A 20,000-nucleotide genomic window follows, 5' to 3' on the forward strand; every position below is an offset into this window, starting at 1 on the left:
ATAGTTTTCATTCAAACTTACATAGTATTTGTTGGCAGTAACTTGTAAAAAGCAGGTAAATAAAGTAGCAGCTTAGCAAGCAACTGTGCCTTGCAATGGAACACTGTACAGGGATGACCCAGTTGCCACTGATTGAATCTACTTCAGAAACAATCTAGTGTACAAGCCCAGTCAAAGCAGTACATGCTGTTTATAGGCACAGTTTAGCTGGGTCACAGAATTTCCTGACTGAGAGTGTAGATGTGCTGGTAACTCTGCCTGAGCCGGGCAGTGTGGCTTAGGCTGTTCATTGCAAGAAAAGTGTGAGTTACTGCTGTTAATCTCAATGACATGTTAATTCTGGAATCCTCCTTTAAATGCCAGCTTTGGTAATAATTTTGCAGTTGATTAATACATGCACTGACACTGATAGTGTTTAACTGCTACAGACCACAGTACGTCACTTCTCCTAGGTACATGGTGCTGGGCAGCATGCAGATCTGGGAGTGTCCTCGTTCCTTTCCCTCTCTTCTTTACCTCACCTATCTGCCCTATCTTTTTTTTTTGTTCTGGCTTAACATATATTGGTTTTGAGTTGTATTCTTTTTGTAGTTCTGGCAGCATTAGATTCAGGCTTTTCTGCCAGCAAGAAGCGATTAATGAAAATGAAAGTTTTTCCACAGATGGGCTTCTTGGGAACAGTAGTAGTCTAATCTCATGCTTTGGAGTTCTTGGGACCATACTAAACAGATCTCTGTTTCCTATTTTTTCCCTTAAAATAGCATTAGTATAAAATAGCCCTTAATTATGAACTCTTTAGAACAGAACTGGTACATGTCACAGGAAGAAAACTGGATTTTGAGCCAAGTTGTAGGAATTTCTTACTTTGCTGGCACCAAACAGTCAGAATGAAGTCCCTGACTGGTGGACAGCATTGGCAGAGTAGTGCTTTTTATGGAAATAACTTATGTGTATGTGATATTGCAGGATTTATTGGTTATGCTCCATATATAAATCGTATTGTGCAGGAATGGGATCTGCAGGATAATGATGATGACCAGCTGTTTTACACCAAAATCTATGTTGACCCATTGGCAAGGGTAGGTAGTGACTGGCTTTCTCATTTCTTTCTGCTTGAAACAACATGCTGCTCCTCATAAAACATTGGGAGATAAAAATAAAAGGAATGCTGTCTCTTTATTCCTGAGTGCCATGTTGATACTTGTGTTTGTTCTGCAGAGGTTCCTACTGTTGGAGTGATGAACAGGCTTCCAAAGGGTCATGACTTGATATATTATTTCAGGCTGTCTGCAGATCCAGACAGGTTGTGCTTCGTTGTTAGAAATAATAGCTCTGAGGTATATGATCGGACACATTCATCTCAATGAGGGTCCCATGTACTTGGCAGTTTGACGCTCAAGAATGTGGCATTTTTCCAGGGTGTCACTGAACTACTTGCTGATCCAGTGTTTTATATTTTGGCTTGCTGCCATTTCAGATCCTGCCTGCAGCTGCCTCTGACTCTTCAGCATTTTGTGCAGATACGTTCAATAAAGCTGCATCATAAATTTTTGGTGAAGACCTCTCCATGCCCTAGCTTAACAAAGTTCTCTGCTGAGTAGCAGCATTAAAGCGTGATAGATGTCAGAGGCATGGCCCTGATGCTGGAAAAAGAGGGCTAAGGGAAGTTAACAATGTATTGATGCAAAAAGACTTAGAAACTGATATTGCAGAATTTTGAGGTTGATTTTGAGCATTTGTATGCTTCAGGCAGATGTGAAGTTTCTGAAATACATATATGTTTTTCCATTAAGTTATGCCTGAAACATGAGGCATGTTTAGATACAGGTACAGAAATAGAGTAGAACAGAATAGAATATTTCAGTTGGAAGGGACCTACAATGATCATGTAGTCCAACTGCCTGACCAATACAGGGCTGACCAAAAGTTAAAGCATGTTATTAAGGGTGTTGTCCAAATGGCTCTTAAACACTTGACAGGTTTGGGGCATTGATCACCTCTCTAGGAAGCCTGTTCCAGTGTTTGACCACCCTCTCGGTAAAGAAATGCTTCCTAATGTCCAGTCTAAACCCCCCCGGCGCAGCTTTGAACCATTCCCACGTGTCCTGGCACTGGATACCAAGAAGAGATCAGCACCTCCCTCTCCAGTTCCCCTCTTCAGGAAGCTGTAGAGAGCAATGAGGTCTCCCCTCAGCCTTCTTTTCTCCAAACTAGACAAGCTGAAAGACCTTAGCCGCTCCTCATAGGACATTCCTTCCAGCCCTTAATGTTTAAATTGATTTTATGCAAGTTAAGTCAGATGCTAGATATGCAATTGAAAGGACAGGGTGTAGAGACATTAAAGCTGACTCTGCAGCAAAGTCAGAAGTAATATAATTAGCTGTCTAAACAGGTTGTCCTCTAGACAAAAAAATGTGTACTTCTGCACAGTGCACTACTGCACTGTGATTCAAAATGCCTCCATGGCACTTAGCTTGGGATACTGTACTATACATTAGCGCTAGTTCTCTGCATGGCAATGTCCAATGCTGTAAAACACGTAACAAAATCTTGGAACACCAAAACAGAGTATGTTATCTGTATAAGGGTTTTTAAGTGTGTTTTAAAGGTTACATACTTTGATCAACATGTTAAAACTTCAAAACAAGGTACTTTAATCCTACCTAGATTCTTATTTAATACTACAATATTAGGAACATGTTTTAAAACTAGTGGTGTTTTTTTTTTCTGACATGATACTTAAATTTGGCTTTCATATTTTTGAGACTGTGAAACGCAGTATATTTTGTTGCTTGGCCAAGACTACTTAAATTTTTTTAAGATAAGACAAATTTTCTTTGGCTTATACTACCAAATTGTAGTTTCTTTGGGGAGTTATGACCTTTAACCTTCAAGTTTAGGTAAAGTTTTTGCATATATAAAACTGATTGCTATGCAGCTGCACAACTCAGGAATATAGAAAAACTTAACAATATAAAATTAAGAATTACATTGAAGAGCTGAACACGTAGAGTAGTTTTGCCTGATTACTTGCTGCCACTGCAGTATAACTGCAACATTTCCATAAAAACATTGGCTCTTAGAATGCCTCAATATCTTTGGTACTTTTATTTCAGGAACGCATTAACATTACTTTGGACCACAAATGTACAATTTTTCAGACCCTAAATGGAGCTGTTGGTAAGTGTATGATCTGCATGTTGTGTGTTTTATTAACTGTTATTAACACTTTCTTTGCTTAACGCCGAATATCGTTCCCTAAACATATGCTTGTTTTAAAGAAATATTTGGATGGGTAAACCTGATTACCAGATTAGTTACAGGTCTTTTGGGTTTAATATTAATTGATTTCTCCCAGTGATAAATTATTTGATTTAAAATAGAAAAAATAGTTTTCAATGAATGAAGTTAGCAATAAACACAAAGTTAAGAACCATTTTTCCATCTGCCTTTCACAAACTTAATGACAGGAGTAAGATTGGTAATTAAAATTGCATTTTAGATGTTCTTAAGCAAATGGCTATACATAATGAAATGGAGTGTAGAATAATGTAGAATTTCCTTTATCCAACTGTCATGAATTTAAATTGAAAAATGGCATCTGTGCAAACTTACTTTCTTACCTTTAACCTCCAATTACAGAACAACTTTTTATAGTCAAATCATATCTGAAGTAACTATGATTTCTCTACAAATACCATTTGCACAAAATTAGTTTTATTTTTAAAGTGGATTTTATTCAGATACTGAAGGCTGCTGATGGCAAACTCTGGAGCTTGATGTAACCTTATTTAGCATACAGAGCTTAGAATTCAAGGTCTGGTTAAAAAAAATGAACAAAAGCTTCCAAATAAATAACATTGACAGTGATAGCAACAGCAAGGTATATTGTATCAGCAAGAACTTAAAGAATTTTAGCTCTTATTTATAAAGTGTTATTACTGTATGATCTTTGTTGATTTGCAGATGAAGTCCTTTTGAAATTTGAAGAGGGAAAAGTAAGAGCAAGGAATTCAGTGTACGACACACTACCAATCACCGTTCATGGAAATGGTCCAACTAAAGTGAGTGTTTTTATTATTGTGCAAAGACAGCATTTTCAATCGAGGCAAAAACAATGGTGGAAGAGTCCGAAACAGTCATAGCACACTACCACTGCTCATTTCCAATTAATGTTAATAAAGAATTGCAAGGATTAAAAAAAAATTCTAATAGCTCGCTCCATCATGTTATTCTGCTGTCACTGTAACTTGATATCGCTGCTGAAACAACTCATCTGCTCCCAAATTCATCATAGCACGGGATATTAGAAGCAGTTAAGCTTATGTTAATTTGTTCACTATCACAAAACAGTTCTCGAAGCTAGCAAAGAACGTCTATCTGGTTATTGAACGGTAATCAGAAGAATAGGTTTTCAGGGGGAGAAAAATCAAACCAAGAGTCACAGACTGGGGTACAAAACAGTAACACATCTGATCCTACTGCAGACTGTGGTGTGTGTTTGTATACACATATATAAAAAAAAAAAGTATTGTATATAGGCAAAAATATGTATGTGTATGTATGTCCGTAAGTGTGCATGTGTATATATATATATATATATACACACACATGCACGGCTGGCTTTTGTTGTTGCATCTTCAGTGTCATCGATCACTGCCTGCAATGTACCTGTGGCTCAAGAGCTTTGGGTTCATGGTAGAGCACTGTCTGCCCTGTGAAGTAGCTGTTTTGGCAGATTCTGTCCATGTGTGTGGATTCAGTGGTCCAGAGGACCTGGCACAGTTTCTCTGAGAGAAATGGCTACGTTTTGGTCATATGGTAGTTGCATTTTTTTGTTATACAGCAAAGAAGTGTAAAGGTGTATCATTTCTAATAGCCTCTCTTGGCTGAAGGATTGGGCGTGGCTACTTTCTAAGTTCTTCTGAATACATGTTCCTTGCTGTAGCTCCTTATTTTCAGAAAAATGCCTCCCAGGAGAATGAAATAAAGTTTGAAACTCATTAATATCCTAATGACTGCAGCTTCTTAGTTTTTGCACTGTATTTCATCTTTGGAATTAGTGAATATAATGATGCCATTATCTGTTTGGCTTATAACTACTCAGTAGTGGTGAAATATGTGACCAATTTCTTCCATGTTGCTACAGTTATTTTTGCCTCAGTTAAATCCTCAAGTTATCTGTCATCACTGGCTTTGCTGATGCTTTGCCAATGAAAAGAAAGGTACTGTATTATATGATTGGGCAAGGAGTTTAGGTGGGAACTCCTTATACTAATCCACGAGTTACGCTACATTAAACAAAACTCAGTCTCTGCATGTAGTGATGTAGTTTTAAAAGCAAAGAGGAAACTCTTGCTATATATCATTTTGTCAATGTGATTAGATTCTTCTGTTTTAAACATAGAGTAGAATTTATTGTTTACGAGGACAACAGTATAATAAGATTGGAAAAAATTTTCACTAGTTAGTAAATAAACTAACATGAAAGTAATTTGCAGAATTAACTCCAAATACTAAAAGTTTCTCGTTTATAAGAACCTTCTGTTTTGTATTTAATCTCTTCAGTTTGAAGGTAATAAATAGCATCAGAGACACTTCTTTGAAATGGATACCAAATTATCCTGACATGTAATGTTTTTCCTTTTTTTTTTTTCCTCAAGTGCAGTGGGTTTTTTGTGAAATACTTATTTTTGCAGACTTTATTGTACATCTCTGAGATGAAGTTCAAGCAATTCTATTTGTAATCTAGAATGATTTTCAATATGCATAAACAAACACCCAAAGTATGATAAAATGCAGACTGAGTATTGGACTGGAGTGTGTTTATTATGCAAAATAATATTCTGTCCGTTCAGTGTTTTTATGAGGGCAGTAGAGCAGGAATGAATAGCATCCTTCCCTCAGGCAGACTTTCCCTGGCATAAGTGATCCCTTAACCATTGCAAATGGCAGTGGAGAAGAGTGACATTCTGCACAAACTTCCTGTGGAATCCAGGAAGGCAGGGCAGCCCAGGCAGCCCATCGACAGAAAAAGTACATATTTTCTTCAGTGCCAATTCAAAATGTGTTAAGAAGCTAGATGCTGCTTTAAAATGTATCCCCCTGGCTGGCTTCTGAATCTTGGTGTCGCTTCTCAAAAATGCATCGTCTGGGCATCTATCTTCTACATTCACTATGTGTTTTTTGTATGGTCACTCTTTGTGTTTTATGTAGTGTTGATGATTCTCAGATTTGGGAAAAGAATTAAGCTATAATAATTTTTTTTTTTTTTTTTGCTTGAAATCACACCTAGAAGCTTTTGAGAACTGAATGATCTATATAGTCTGTGTCTTAAAGTCATACAAGCATTTAGTTGGTAGCTGTTATACTTGCAACAAATTTTTGGTTTAACTGAAGCAATAAATGTAGGTGCTAGGAGAATATAATCTCTGTTTTGTAAATAAAAAGAAGAAGAAAAAGATTTTACCAGCTATTTTTGAGTGGTTGGGGGGTTGGGGTTGTTTGTTTTTTAAATCTTAAATTTAAAAAAAAGACAGTCAATTGCCTTTAGGTAGAAGAGACTCAATCAGTAAGCCTGAATTATTTAGCATGCACCTCTCATTAATCTGAATTGTTCATTTATTTACCAGATTCAGTTGAATTATTTGGGAAACTATATTCCTAATGCTTGGACACGGGAAACTGGTTGCAGTATTTGCGATTTAGACTTACTAGACCTGTCAACAGTAACGGTAAGAATACTTTTCACTAGAACAAAACCCTTTTGAATGCAGTTGATAGGTGTATAGTAGTTCTGAGGCAAAGTGACTTCAGTATGCAATATTACGTTTTGTAGACACCTCAGGACATTTTTTCTGGTATATGAAACTGTAAAGATGGAATTTTAATTTACTGAAATTATCAATACTTTTAGAAATGTTTTCATGCATGCATTTTGATATAGGTTTCCCCAATATTACTGAAGATGATCCCATACCCAAAAGTCCTCCACAGCCTTACCTCTGTTCACTGAGGGTGAATGAATCATTTTTGAATCATGCCAGATTCAAGTGAATAATTAGAATTTTTGGCGAGGTAGAAAAGCTCTTTAGATATTTAAGTTTTTAACAGCAGACCTACAAAAAACTTGATATGCATCAGTTTAACAATTTCTGTCACAAATAGAAGTTAACAGTTAACTGTAACATGGTTACAGTTACTATTTTCTAAGAGATATAGCGAAATAGTCAAAACTGCTTTACCTTGTAAAGGATGATACAGATATCTCTATTGTATATGCAAATGTGTTTCTGTAGAATAAATCTGATGTAATTGAGATTGGATATGAGTTCCAGAAGTCTTCAGAATTCTTATAGGACAGACATGCACGTACACATGGCGTGTGTGTGTATATCCAATATTTGGGAACTTATTTTGGTGCTTTGGCTCCAAGTATGACGTCTTTAGTGTCTTTATGAATATTTCAGTTTGTACTCAGTAAATTTTTAGTCAGAGTAAATAACTGAGGTTTACCATGTGGAAATGTAAAGCTTGTACTTAAAAGAACTTTCTGATTATTCTTAGCAGACTGTTTCCAGCAGCTGTTTTATTTCTGTTCTGTATTGAAGATTTGAAAGAGAAAAGGTCTTAGAAGGTCGTGTTGAGGATAGCATGAAAGTAGTAGTGGCTTGTTATCTTTGTAATGAAAGGACAAAGTGAAAGAATTTCTCAACAATAAGTAGCTTACGGACTGGAATAAATTAAAATTTTAAAAAAATTAAATTAAAAAAGTTATTGCTGGGATTGTGATAACTTTCAGATTCTTTTTATATCTTTTTTTAATTTTAATTTTGCTTTGAAGATACAACATTGGAATGGTGTTATAAAGTTTACCTGAGGAAAAGAAGTTGTCTGAGTTTTTCCTAACGGTGTTGGTAATTAAAACATGGTTGGGGAGCATTTAAATCTTAAAGCCAGTAGTGGGGAGTAACTTGCAATGATTTACTGGATAGCTTCTTATGGTTTATGTACATCTACTTGGAACGTGTCTTCCTTACTGTAATTTGTTCTTTGGACTTCATACCTCACTCACTCTGCCAGCAGAAATAACGAGACTTTTCCTTGGCCTCAGTGGAAGTGTTTACTTCAGGCATTTTTAACTACAAGCAATATTTCATTTTCTGAACGTGCTTTCTGTTCAGGCCTGGCTGGTTGCTACTTAACAAAAAATCTTCAGTGAAAAGAGCAGTACTGGCTCTGTGCCTCTAATCATTCTTCCCATATTGTTTTATTTAACTTTCTGCATTGATACATATCTTCTGAGGATTTTGCTTGTTCTTCTCATAAGCAAGCAGAGAATCAGATTTGTTGATACCAGCTATGTTTTGGGCTTTGACTTCCTTTAGATGAATTCTAGCATAAATGGGTCATTGACTTGATGAGCTTAGGTGTTGCGGATTTAAAGTTTTGGGCTGGGCTTACCTACAGACCTTGACTTTAGCAGTACAAAACAGATAAGCTCCACTGTAGAACAAACAGCTGAAATACCCATCATGGGCATAGGGCTATCCTTCCTTCTGTGAAGGTCAGGGGTAGGTGCGTGCAAGGCAGAGATGAGTGGAAGCATTGCCATGGGTTGTGTAGGTTGGTCTGTGATGGATGAGGAGAAGAGCCCAAGGCACTACCAGGGTCAGTGCGAGTAGGTGCTGGGAGCATGGCCTGTGAAAAGCTGAGCTTCGGGGTTACCTGTGAAGGAGCTGGGAGCCACATATGCAGTCTTTTGCTCAGTCCTTGTCCTCTTCACAGAAGCAGGATCTCCTGTGCTCTGATCACAGCTGAGGTGTGGAAACACTCAGTAACTGCTTTCTTCTGCTAATGTCAGCAGCCTGTGTCACCCTCAAACTAGCTACCTGCCCAGCTTAAAGCAGGGTAGCGGAAAATAAGTTGAAGAACACACCTTGACTCTGTAAGTGTAAATTTTTGCCACTTTTCTTAAGGGTTTTTTCTAAAACCTAAATTAAATTGGAGAACAAACCGAACCTCCCTAGAGCTAGTTCGTAAGTCCTAAAGCTTGTTACTGGTGTGGAGACTTCCCGGTGTGGGTGGAAAGGATGACCTTGCTGATTCTCTCACTTCACTGGTGACTCTTGTGGCAAGGGTTCCTGGACTTTGCTCTGTGAAGTCATACTGAGACATTGTCCTGTATTTCTTCCAAAAATTGTCATATGCTCACTCAACTACTGCTTGTGAAAAAGTAAACCTTAAAAGGCAAATGTATGACCTTAGTGAAAATGAGAAAATCTGTCAGAGAAACTGTAACATCCCGGTGCAGACTGGGTATTTCCAAAGTGTTTTTGCTGAGGCACAGCTGGGAAGAACCAAAACTTTTGACTTGATATACTCAAAATGCTGGTTATTAAAATTGTTCATTGTGACCTAGATTCAGATTATGCAGTGACAACTCTTTATAGTATGGTGAAACAGGGTCTAAATTGATGAACTCTCTGCTTTGAGGAGATGCAGTTTGCAGGAATTTTTACTCTCAATTTTTTAAACGCTATTTTGCTTTGGTCGTGTGCCTGAGATTTTAGTGTAGAGCTAAGCGGCTTGCACTTCAGTGTACTGAAGGAGTGTTAGTAATTCCTGATTGTCCCTATAACCTTTGCAGATCCAGCCTGAACCTGCTTCTCGTTGTCCTGGAGAATGAGGGGAAAATGGCTTAGAATTAGAGAAGTAGGCAGAATAATTGTTGCAGCAGTTCTAGTATTGGTAGCATATGTAGCATGTTCAGCTTAAGCCTGATGGCCCATGCTCCTTTCCTCATTGCTCGCAATCAGCAGTACCAGTTACCGTGACACCAGCCTCAATGGAGTGGTTGTCCGAGAATATCACAGTTGCTTTTTTCAGGACACGTCAGTGTACTTGTCTTCATCAGCTGTTTTGAAGTTACTAGGATGTCTGCATGAGTATGTATTAGGTTTGCAGATGAAGTTGTGAATAGGAGGTAGTCAGGGTAAACATTGGTGCCTAACGTTTCTGATCTAGTGCGCTGGCCAGTGTGTTTCTGGGTTTCTGATATAGATGGTGGCACTGTAAAATCTCAGCGTGTGCTGATGGTTTATCCAGACACTTTTCAAGTGGGTGTTGGCTTGCTTATGGGAAGCTAACTTGCAGCCTTTTACACTCATATAAGGTTTCTCTCTCAGCCTTGTAGTGGGTTAGGCGTTTATACTAATTGTCTGTTTTAAAGGTGGAGAAAATTTTTGTTTAATAGTGCATTTCTTTGTGGCAGTCAAGGCCTTTGAAGGTTAAATTTCTTTGTGTTGCATAATGAAATAATATATTTTAGCAATACCAAAGTGCTGTCTAGGTTTGTTTTAGTGGTCATGATCTCTGTATCAAGCACATACAAACCAGGAATTAATACCACTGTTCAAAAGGTGTGAATTCACATTAAAATAAGGTGGATAAAACTTCAGTATCGTTGGATGCAAGGGGAGAAGCTCTAGTTAGTTCATCAAAGGTCTTGATAAAATCAGTGAGTAGGGATGCAATGCAGAGCCCACTTATAATGGTCAGGGGGAAATAGTGCATGTAAGTGTATGGAAAGGTATTTCAGTCTTTGGCTTAAAGTACAGATGAGTAAAATATTTTGTGGTATTTATTCTCTAACTACTTAAAAAAACCTGGTCTTCCCTTTATTTTCTTGTAAATGTAACGTATCTATGTGTGTTACTTTACAAAAAATGCATTTGCCATGCAGTTCTAGGTGTATTTCCTTAAATACTTTTTTTGCCATTTTAATATTTTTTTTAAAGTAAGAATTTAAAAAACCCATAATACATTATTTTCTACTTCCAGTTTCTGTTATTGGGATTCATAGAATTTTCTAGTAATGTTAAATCCATTATCTTTGCTTATTTAGTGAAGTCAGTGAAAATAAACAGGGGGCATAACATGTTTGAGCTAGTTGGTTTTGATTGTTTGACAGCTGTATGGCCTAAGTTACAACAACATGACATTAGTTGCTTTTTAATATAACTAATCTCAGAAAGGAGGCAAGTCTTATTGGTTGTGTCAAAATATCATTTTTTTTAGGAATATCCAAGAGTAAAAATTGGTGTTTTCATTGAACAACCCACTCCTTTCCTACCTAAATTTTTAGACAGACTGTTGACTCTGGACTACCCGAAGGAGGCACTCAGTATCTTCATTCATAATAATGTAAGTATGATGTTAGTATTGTGCAAAGCTTCAATTTTGGAAATTATGGTATGAATGAAAGTGTGTGAGGGAGTATATGGTTTCTGTGTATGTACATAGTTAAACTGCATAGGAAGAGATAATCTTTCAGCATTTAGAGTGCTGAAGTAGAAAAAATACATAAATTAAATGAAATTGTGGCAGTGCTTACTGAAGTCTATTTAAAGAAACTGCTTAGATTCTTTCTCTTTTACTAATGAAAAAGATTGTATTTTAAAGTTTTTGCTTCAGGGGGAAGTACTGATTGACATAAAACAATAGAGTAAGAGTAGAATAATTGCAGTTGCAAGGGCCCTACAATGATCGTCTAGGCCAACTGCCTGACCACTTCAGGACTGACCAAAAGTTATGGCATGTTATTAATAACTATTATCCGATAGTTGACATTGCATTTGCTTTCCTTCTTGTTGATACCCACTGGGTCCCGTGGGGAAGACTGGTATGTCCAGGTATATTTTGAATGGCATTACAGATAAGTTGCTTTTTTGAATATTTTTTTTATGCTTTTTGCTAATTACCTAACGATCTGGTGTTGCTGATACTTCACCAGTGACTTCAGTATTGCTGTTTTCATGAGTGAGGTGACAGATGTGTGTAAGTCTTTTGGAAAAAACTGGGCTGGAAGAGAAATGGGAGGAAAATATATTTCTGCCCTTTTTCACTTGGTGTGCATTACTGTTGATATCATAGCACAAAAGGCCTGGGTAGTAGAAGTAGAGCTTATCTTCAAAGTCTTTAGTGTGCTTTTTTTAAGGGGATGTTAAAGGTATAAACATGATATGCACGTAGGAATTGTAGGCTATGCTAGGTTTCATTGCTTCAGCCAGAAATCATGGTTTTTGAAATGAATATAAAAGACTGAATAGCTTTTTTTTAATCATAGGGAATGGGAAACCCTACCCAATATTTTAATTATTCTAATATTGGCCACAATATGCAAAAGCTACAAATAAGGGCACTGGGTTGGAAGCATTGCATGCAGCTGAGATCTCTTAAATTAGAGGTAGGGTACAGGTGGCAGCTCCCTCTCTAAAACCATTCTGGAGTGGCATAAAAAAACCTCCTGTGTGCCACTGAGGTTGTAGAATGGGTTTTGAAGATCGTAAAATAAATATCCTGAAAAAATACTGCATAAGCAGCCTGTGAATCTTGCGTCATCAGTCTGGAGGTACAGCTTTGATTTATATTGTTGATGTGTTGGATTCTTTTGCTAAAATTTTGGACAGAAGAACTTCATTTTAATGACAGATATACTGGAATATCTTCAAATCCTGTTTGCCATCTGTTTGTTTAGGATAGAATACAATGTTTTCTTGGACACTATGTTTATGATTTCACAGCAACTTGTACTTTTCATTCACTATAAACAATGTTAACATGATTACAGGAGGTTTACCATGAAAAGCACATCAAGAAATTCTGGGAAAAAGCCAAGAACGTTATCAGAAATATAAAAATTGTTGGACCTGAAGAAAATCTGAGTCAAGCAGAAGCCCGGAACATGGGAATGTAAATTCTAATTTATAAATCTGTTATAATGATGCATAAACTAACATTTTTCATCTTATGTATATTATTTTGCATCTTAAACACTAACAACTTTACATCTTAAGATACAAAAGTGGGAGCTTTTGTGGTAGAACAAGATCTAGATATAAGATACGAACTGTTGAGTATTTTGTGGTTTCTGTCAAAAAGCTGTTGGTCATTGTGAGAACATCTCTCTGGTTTGGACTACTTCGATAGTCTGTCATCTTGTCTTCTAATGAAGGCATAGACAATAGTAGACTACAAAGTAATAAGAGGTGTCAGCTTATTTTTACATTATAGTCATCTCAAACATGGGTTGTATTAAAACATGATGAGCATAAATGGTAAAGTTTAAATTTTTTTTTAAAAAGAATGCTATTGAAATAAAATAGATGGTACAATACAACAAACTTTAAAAAGTTTGGGCAGAAAATTATATGTAGCAGTAATGTGGAAGCAGGTGCAAATGTAAGTAGAAATTCTAAGTGCAATATATCTTCTAAAAATGTATTTGTTTTTATTTTTTATCTAAAATCTTCTCAAGCTAACTTCTCACAGAGTGATTTCACAGAATAGAAGTACCTCTTGGACTGGATATGCATTTAACGGTTGCAGTTTTGTTGTCCTAGTTGTCCCCTCCCCATTTTTTTTTTTTTTTTTTAATGACATTGCATTTAAGTAAAAATATTGTTAAAGCTTGACCTGGGCATACAGGTGATAGAATTATTTTTCTTCCTACGGTTCAAAGAGACAGGAATATCCTTTAGAAGTGCTCTAGCAGAAGTTTCTGCTTTCAGGGGAAAAAAAAAAATAAAGGACTTGGAATGGCAACTGACTTTATCTTATCCTTTGGTCTTGGTTTTTTTTTTCTTTTCTTTTTTTCTTTTTTTTCTTCTCTTTTTTCCTTTTGTTCTTATTAGGGAATCCAAATCTTTACCTTTTAAACCTGGCACTTGCCAGGCCTAAATCTGAACCTTGGAATATGTATCCTATGTCAGACCTTCCTGTCAAGGGGTCTCTTTAGTGGCAACAGCACTGGCTACTACCACAGAGTTGCTTGTGACTCTACCAGTATGTCCATCAGTCAGATTATGGAGTTTTACAGACCAGGATCCCACCAAGTCCTCACTGTGGCCCTTGAGCAGGCTTCATTCTCATATAATTCTTCCACTCTCTTTTTTCCCAAATCTGCCATGAGTGTCAGAGCAGAGAAATTAATTTCAAAAGACCCTTTTCTTTCAGAGGTTAAGAGCATAGCATAGGCTGTTCATGGCATCAGCTGAAAGAATGAAGGTCTAGTCCTGAGTCTCCGTGGTGTTCTTGGAAATTTGTTTGAATGGGGTTTTGTTGTGCTGAAGCCACTGGGAAGCTGATATTTGGTCAAGGTCCAAGTCTCTCCCGTAGCCTTTCTAGGAAACATTACAGATGTCTAGTGTTAGTGTAAGCAGCCATTCACACGTTTATAAATAGTTCTTTCTTTATTTCCAATAGTCTTTAAAGCACATGTACCATGTTTGTAAACTTTTTGAAGTACTGTATGCTATGTGTAACTGAGGTGGAATTTCTGGAGTTACCTTTTCCTCTTTGTTGTTATATAGACACCATAAGGCAGAATCTTTAGTGTAATCAATTTCTATACTGTTACTAAATCTCACCAAGATATCTTTAAACCTGTCATCTTTTGATAGAACCTACTGACTTATAATGTGACAGAGATTTTGATATGATATATGGTCTTTGCTTGATCTGTGGATAAAAATTAGTAATTTAAATGTGTATTTGCACAAAATAATTTCAAATTCTGTTAGGCAAGGCAGGGAGATAATCATACTTGTGATATGTACCACTGGATACACTATGCTCTTATGTGTTATCCATTGTCTGGATATAATTTGACCCATGTTGCTCCTGCTTTGAAAGGCCTCTTTAATAAAGATTCTGTCCTAAAGAGATACATAGTGTATAGAGAAAATGTGAAGTATAATACATGAGGAATGAGACCATGCCAAAATACTGAATCATCCAGAAAGTATGAGTGTTAGTAGTAGGATCTTTCATGTGAACAACGTAGATATAATTTGATGGCTTCTTTCAATTTGACTGAAGCAGGTTCAGTTCATCTGCTGCTTCCTTTGCACTCCTGGTCTGCTTGGCTGCCCTTGTGAACATCACCAACTCCTCCTCAAAAAATCTAGCTCAGAAGTATGGGATGCTCATGGCAAAGGCAGTTACTATAAAAAATTATTTCCTTTCAATCCTTCAGCTGGCTTCCAACATAATAACCTCATTTGTTTCTCACTAATACTGCAATGGGAATAACTTGAAAAGAGTTATTCTTCAAACCGGTTTAATGATTTGATTTACGGAGATTGATATATTCAGTCTTCTGATTAATTTTCTCCTGTCTCTCTCTGCATTATTGACTGATAGTTTTGTTCCATCTCCCTCAAATGCTTGCTTTCTCTCTTTTTCCAAAGTAGCTGATTTTAGTATCTCTCTGTTAATTTGCAGTAGATTTAGAATTAATTTGGTCTCCTCACTCACACATTTCACACAAGTCTATTTATCTGAAGCAGCAAAACAGGTTTCAATTAATACACAGAGAGAACTTAAGCATTGAAGGTCTGCTTTGTTTTCGGCAGAATACTTTTGAGAATATAATGCAGTTAGGTCAGTTTTCTCCTTACCTTCCCCCCCCCGTCCTGCCTCCTTTTTTTTAGCTCAGTAAAAAGTGATGATAAATCACAGTGAGGTTCTCAGTAAATGAGACTCTTTTATGTCAATGTAAATGTGAGAAAATAACATTCTTTAATTCCACCCATAGCCATGCAGCAAACATGTCTACTTTTCTCATTCACATAATAACAAATAATTGAAGAATTTACTTTCTTGCTTATTCTTGACATGGAAAGCCCTCTCTCGCACTTCTGAAAGTTGGATAGGTGTTAGAAAGGACTCAAAATTGTGCAGTCAGCAAAAACTTGTTACAGTTCCACAATATTGGCAAACAGGAGTGCATAGCTTTTGTTATTGTGGGCTGAAACAGAATAAAAAGGGAGGAAAATAAAGTAGAATAAAGAGGAGGAAAGTTTAGCTGCGTGTTGTCTGAATATTTTCTCTGCACGTACATCACTTGAAACCCTAAAATAGCACTTCCATGCTTTTTTTTTTTTTTTTTCCCTTCCCTTTGTCTACAAGGAATATATTAGAGTTCTTACAGTTGGCTCTTTTTTTCTTTAAGAAAAAACTCATTTGTGGTTTTCCTTGTTTGGAGATGATATTTCAGCCAGCTGTTACATTCTCTGTCAAGCAATAACAGAAAGTGGGGAAATACAGGAATTTCTCTCATTCACTTCTCAGGTTTTATTTATAAAAAGCTTATTTTCCATAATCTTTTTTTCCCCACAGTACTTACAGACTTCAGGGTTTCTTTTTGTTGTTTTGGTTTTTGGTTCCCCCCCCCCCCGCCCCTTCCCTCAACAATATTTGTGATAGAACTAGTTAGGATTTTTCCTGAACTTTTTTTAAAATGTGATTTACCTCAACTTTTAGTGCCAATGTGTGCATTTTAATGAAAGTTTACATTGAAAGCTTTTAAAAGTTTCAGGAAGAATAGTAGGGAGATCAGAATCAGTTGGAGAGTTCATTGACCTTGTTGAATTTTGAGCTGAATTTGGGGTCTCCTGTGTGTTTCTTGAAAGAGGATATTAAGTAATTGTCTCTGACCTCCCATTTGGTATTGAAAAACAAAGACATGGACACAGTAGGACCCCCTTTCAGTCCTTCGAGTAGGGCAGGTATCTTGACTGTGGCTGAAGGAAGAGCAGGGATTTAATCTGTGTCTCCCAGATGTCAAGTGATTTCTGTTGAAGACCTGGATTTTCTGGAGCTGCTTCTCCTGAACACTTGAGCAGTTTTGGGTTTCAGCCTCAGAGGGAGGAGGAACATTTTGAACTTTGAGTGTTGCAGAAGAGCAACTTTCCCACCCATATCTGATTTCATTCAGTAGCTTCCAGGTGTAGTAACTGTGGTAACAATACTTAAGTCTGAGATGCAAAACTAAACGTTAGTGCTTTATCTGTTTTGTGGCTATATTTATTTGGTTTTGGTGATAGTTGATAAGAGTTTCTTTATGCTGTTGTGGCTATCAGGAGAGATGCAAAACGTAACCCAAAATGGCAGGCAATGTCACGCAGTCTTTCAGTGAGCGTTGCAGACTTGTATCTGGGACACCTGTTCTCTCAGAGGTCTGTCAAATGGTGTAAGTGCTCTCCCTTTGGGCTCACAGTCCACATTTAGAATTGTATTTCCAAACTGTGAGGGGCATAAAAATTATTAAATTGATTAATTGCAAATTCAAACTGTGTCTAAAAAATAAATAAATGTCAGTGATTCAGTGGTAAAGAAATCGGGTACACCGTATGTCTTACTGCTATAAACAACTAGCCCCTTGGAATATCTCAGTGGAAAGTTTGATGAAGAGAAGAGCGGTGACACTTACCCTTTTCAGATGAGGTCACCGTTCCAGATGGACTCGCTGTTTGTAAGCAAAGTTAAACATTGCTCTGATTGCAAAATACTTGAAATACTGCTCTGCTGAGCTTCACTTCACACTTCCAACAAAAAATCTGCTAAATTTTTGTTAATCGCTACACTGAAATGGCTTTAAATTTATGTACAAAAAGGTAGCTCTCTTTTCAACACTTGGTCTTAGTTTATAAGCAGGTGGAAGTGTAAAGCAAGCAGAGTAAAGGTTTTAGCCATTGAATTTAGATTAGGAAGTATATTACTATACATATGAGTATTGCTAGAAGGCACTTTCCACTTGTTCCTTGCTGTGGCCTGGATATACATAATAAATAGTTTCACATATAATGTGGGATTTCTACATCTGGAGAGGTTAGCATATACTGTAAGAAGGTAATACTTTAAAGCATGAGAATATCCAGGATTACTTTTATTTCCTTGGGAAAGCTACTTGGCAACATTGAAACCCCAAAGAGAAGATGCATGAATTTCTTAAGAGTAGGCTTGCTTTATTAATTTTGACAGAAACTTTTACAGCTCTTTTTCTGTATATCTGAAACCTGAAATGTTTTGTGGAGATTTTTGTTAGCGACGTTAAAGTGCAAAGGCAAAACTTATACTTCACATTTGACATGGTGACTTTTATGTGGAAATGCAAGGAGAATTATGCTTTAAACATGAAGTTTTGCCATCTGGTGATCCAGTCTTCAATGCCCTATAGAAAGAAATAGGGGAAAAAAAACGATCTCAAAGTACTGTCACAATAATAGCCTTGATTTTTGGCATTTTTATATCTGTATATACACACATATACTAAATACATATAATATAAATGCATATATTTAATATTCTTGGTTACAGAGGTTGAAGTTAGAGGTTTCACATTGTAGGTGATTTGTACTAGCTGAATTTCTAGACTATTTAAGGCAGTAATGGTTTCAAAGAGTTCTCAATAGATCATTGGATGAGTGTGTGTGACTTAGACCAAAACTTTTAATTTAGTATTTTGTGTTTTGGATTACTATGTGAATGAAGAAAAGAAGGATTTTCAACACTAAACACATTGTACCAGTTTTAATAGAATTCTCTGGCTCTGGATTTGAAGGGGGGGGAGAAAAAAAAAAAAAGGAAAAAAGAAAAAGTTGAAGGACCATACATTTTGAAATTGTGTAATCAATTTTCCAGTCATGTTTGCCTACAACTAAATAAAAATCTGTTCCATTTGTTTTTTTCACATTTTCATAATTAAATACACTAATTTAATTCATATTTTTGTTAGCAGAAAAAGGTTTAGCTGTTTTTAGGGAGGTGCTGGCCAGTGTTGTGGCTGGAACCCTGGACTGGCACTGAGTCTGTTGGTGTCTCAGGTTTAGTTTCCTCATTAGTAGAATGAGGATAAAGGAGCTGAATGTTTTCGGAAGAAATTTAACATCTAATGTCAAGTGCAATATAAAAGTCAAGTTACTATTAATAATTGTAATTATGCTAATGATAAAGCTACATGTGAATTGCATTCAGTAGTTGTAAAGCTTTGAACAGAATAGGCTAGTAATGGAAAATGCCATAAAGACTTAATTGCTGGACTGTGTTATGGCCAAAATAAAACCTGCTGCTTTCAATTGAGGCAATTATGTGAGAAAGTGCTGATTAAGGAAAAACATGTATACATAAGATAGAAAACTGTCAGTGAAGGAGATGTCAGTGAAGGAGATCTCAGTTAAAGCAAAACCAGAGACTGACCAAAGATTTAAATTATGGGTGTGTGTCCAAACATGGTGACTTCAGCAGTAGTGGGAAGACCATTTCTGTCATTTTGGTATTTTAAAAATTTGCCTCAAATCATTACTACGTCTTTAGTGGTCAAGTTTGAAGAGGAAGAATTGCTTAGATTTATGGAATAAAAAAAGCTCTACCTTCTACTGTGATCCCAACAAAGTCATACCTCTGAAGTCCTTTGAGCAGAAGAAAGTTTGAATGAAAAGACTTAAAAGGTGTTGATAAGTAGTAATCCTTACGGGAGACAGACTAAATGCTGACTGAGGTGGTGTGTTAGGTAGCGGAGGGGAATGGAGGAGGAGTAGGCGGGAAGCCATGCCAGCAGTTGCCTTGACTTGTATGTAGCCTGTCACATCCACCATTTATCAGGTTTTCTGAAGCGACAGAGATCTTTTTCTTCACAGAAAACAGTCACAAACAATCAAATCAAGTGGAACTCAGACTAAAGCAGTGTTTACAGACATTTTAAAGCAAGAAAGTAAAATAATTTTAATGTTTCAAGCTGTTATGATGGAATTAATGCGAGTGCTGTCAATAATAGTGGGGAAAATACACAGAATCAATAATACCACCTGCATTATAGAAAGCTAATGCTGTAGTATGACTTGAAGAAATTGCTCCACTTTCTGTAAAACTATACTTGATTTACTATAATCTCCTACTATTCTGTTGGCATGGGAAAGCTGAATTCACTATACCGGATCTTGGCCTAGCAAGTATACACTGCCAGAAACAGACAAATGTAGTCTGTGTATCTTCCTTTTATATTTATAGTAGAATGTCTCTTCTGCTTGGTGGAAGCTTTCTTTTGAAGGTGTGGTTATCTATGCAAATAATTTATTCTCCTGAGATCAAAATCACAACTGATAGAAATAGTGTATGGGACAAATTCAATTCCTTTTTCTAATTTCCATTCACTGCCT

General features: G+C 36.6%; 1 protein-coding gene across 4 annotated transcripts in view; it reads left to right on the forward strand.

Annotated features, from left to right (window-relative positions):
* The window catches only part of PLOD2 (procollagen-lysine,2-oxoglutarate 5-dioxygenase 2), a 74,582-nt gene that overhangs the window by 41,963 nt on the left and 12,619 nt on the right, over positions 1-20,000 (forward strand). For all 4 annotated transcript variants that reach the window (XM_041126806.1, XM_041126807.1, XM_041126808.1 and 1 more), the window contains exons 5-10: positions 967-1,079; positions 3,117-3,180; positions 3,967-4,064; positions 6,633-6,734; positions 11,080-11,205; positions 12,632-12,753. In XM_041126806.1, coding sequence (XP_040982740.1) covers positions 967-1,079; positions 3,117-3,180; positions 3,967-4,064; positions 6,633-6,734; positions 11,080-11,205; positions 12,632-12,753 — 625 coding nt within the window. The remainder of the gene's footprint in view (positions 1-966; positions 1,080-3,116; positions 3,181-3,966; positions 4,065-6,632; positions 6,735-11,079; positions 11,206-12,631; positions 12,754-20,000) is intronic.

The sequence above is a fragment of the Aquila chrysaetos genome, chromosome 10, assembly GCF_900496995.4.
Source record: "Aquila chrysaetos chrysaetos chromosome 10, bAquChr1.4, whole genome shotgun sequence".
Lineage (NCBI taxonomy): Eukaryota > Metazoa > Chordata > Aves > Accipitriformes > Accipitridae > Aquila > Aquila chrysaetos.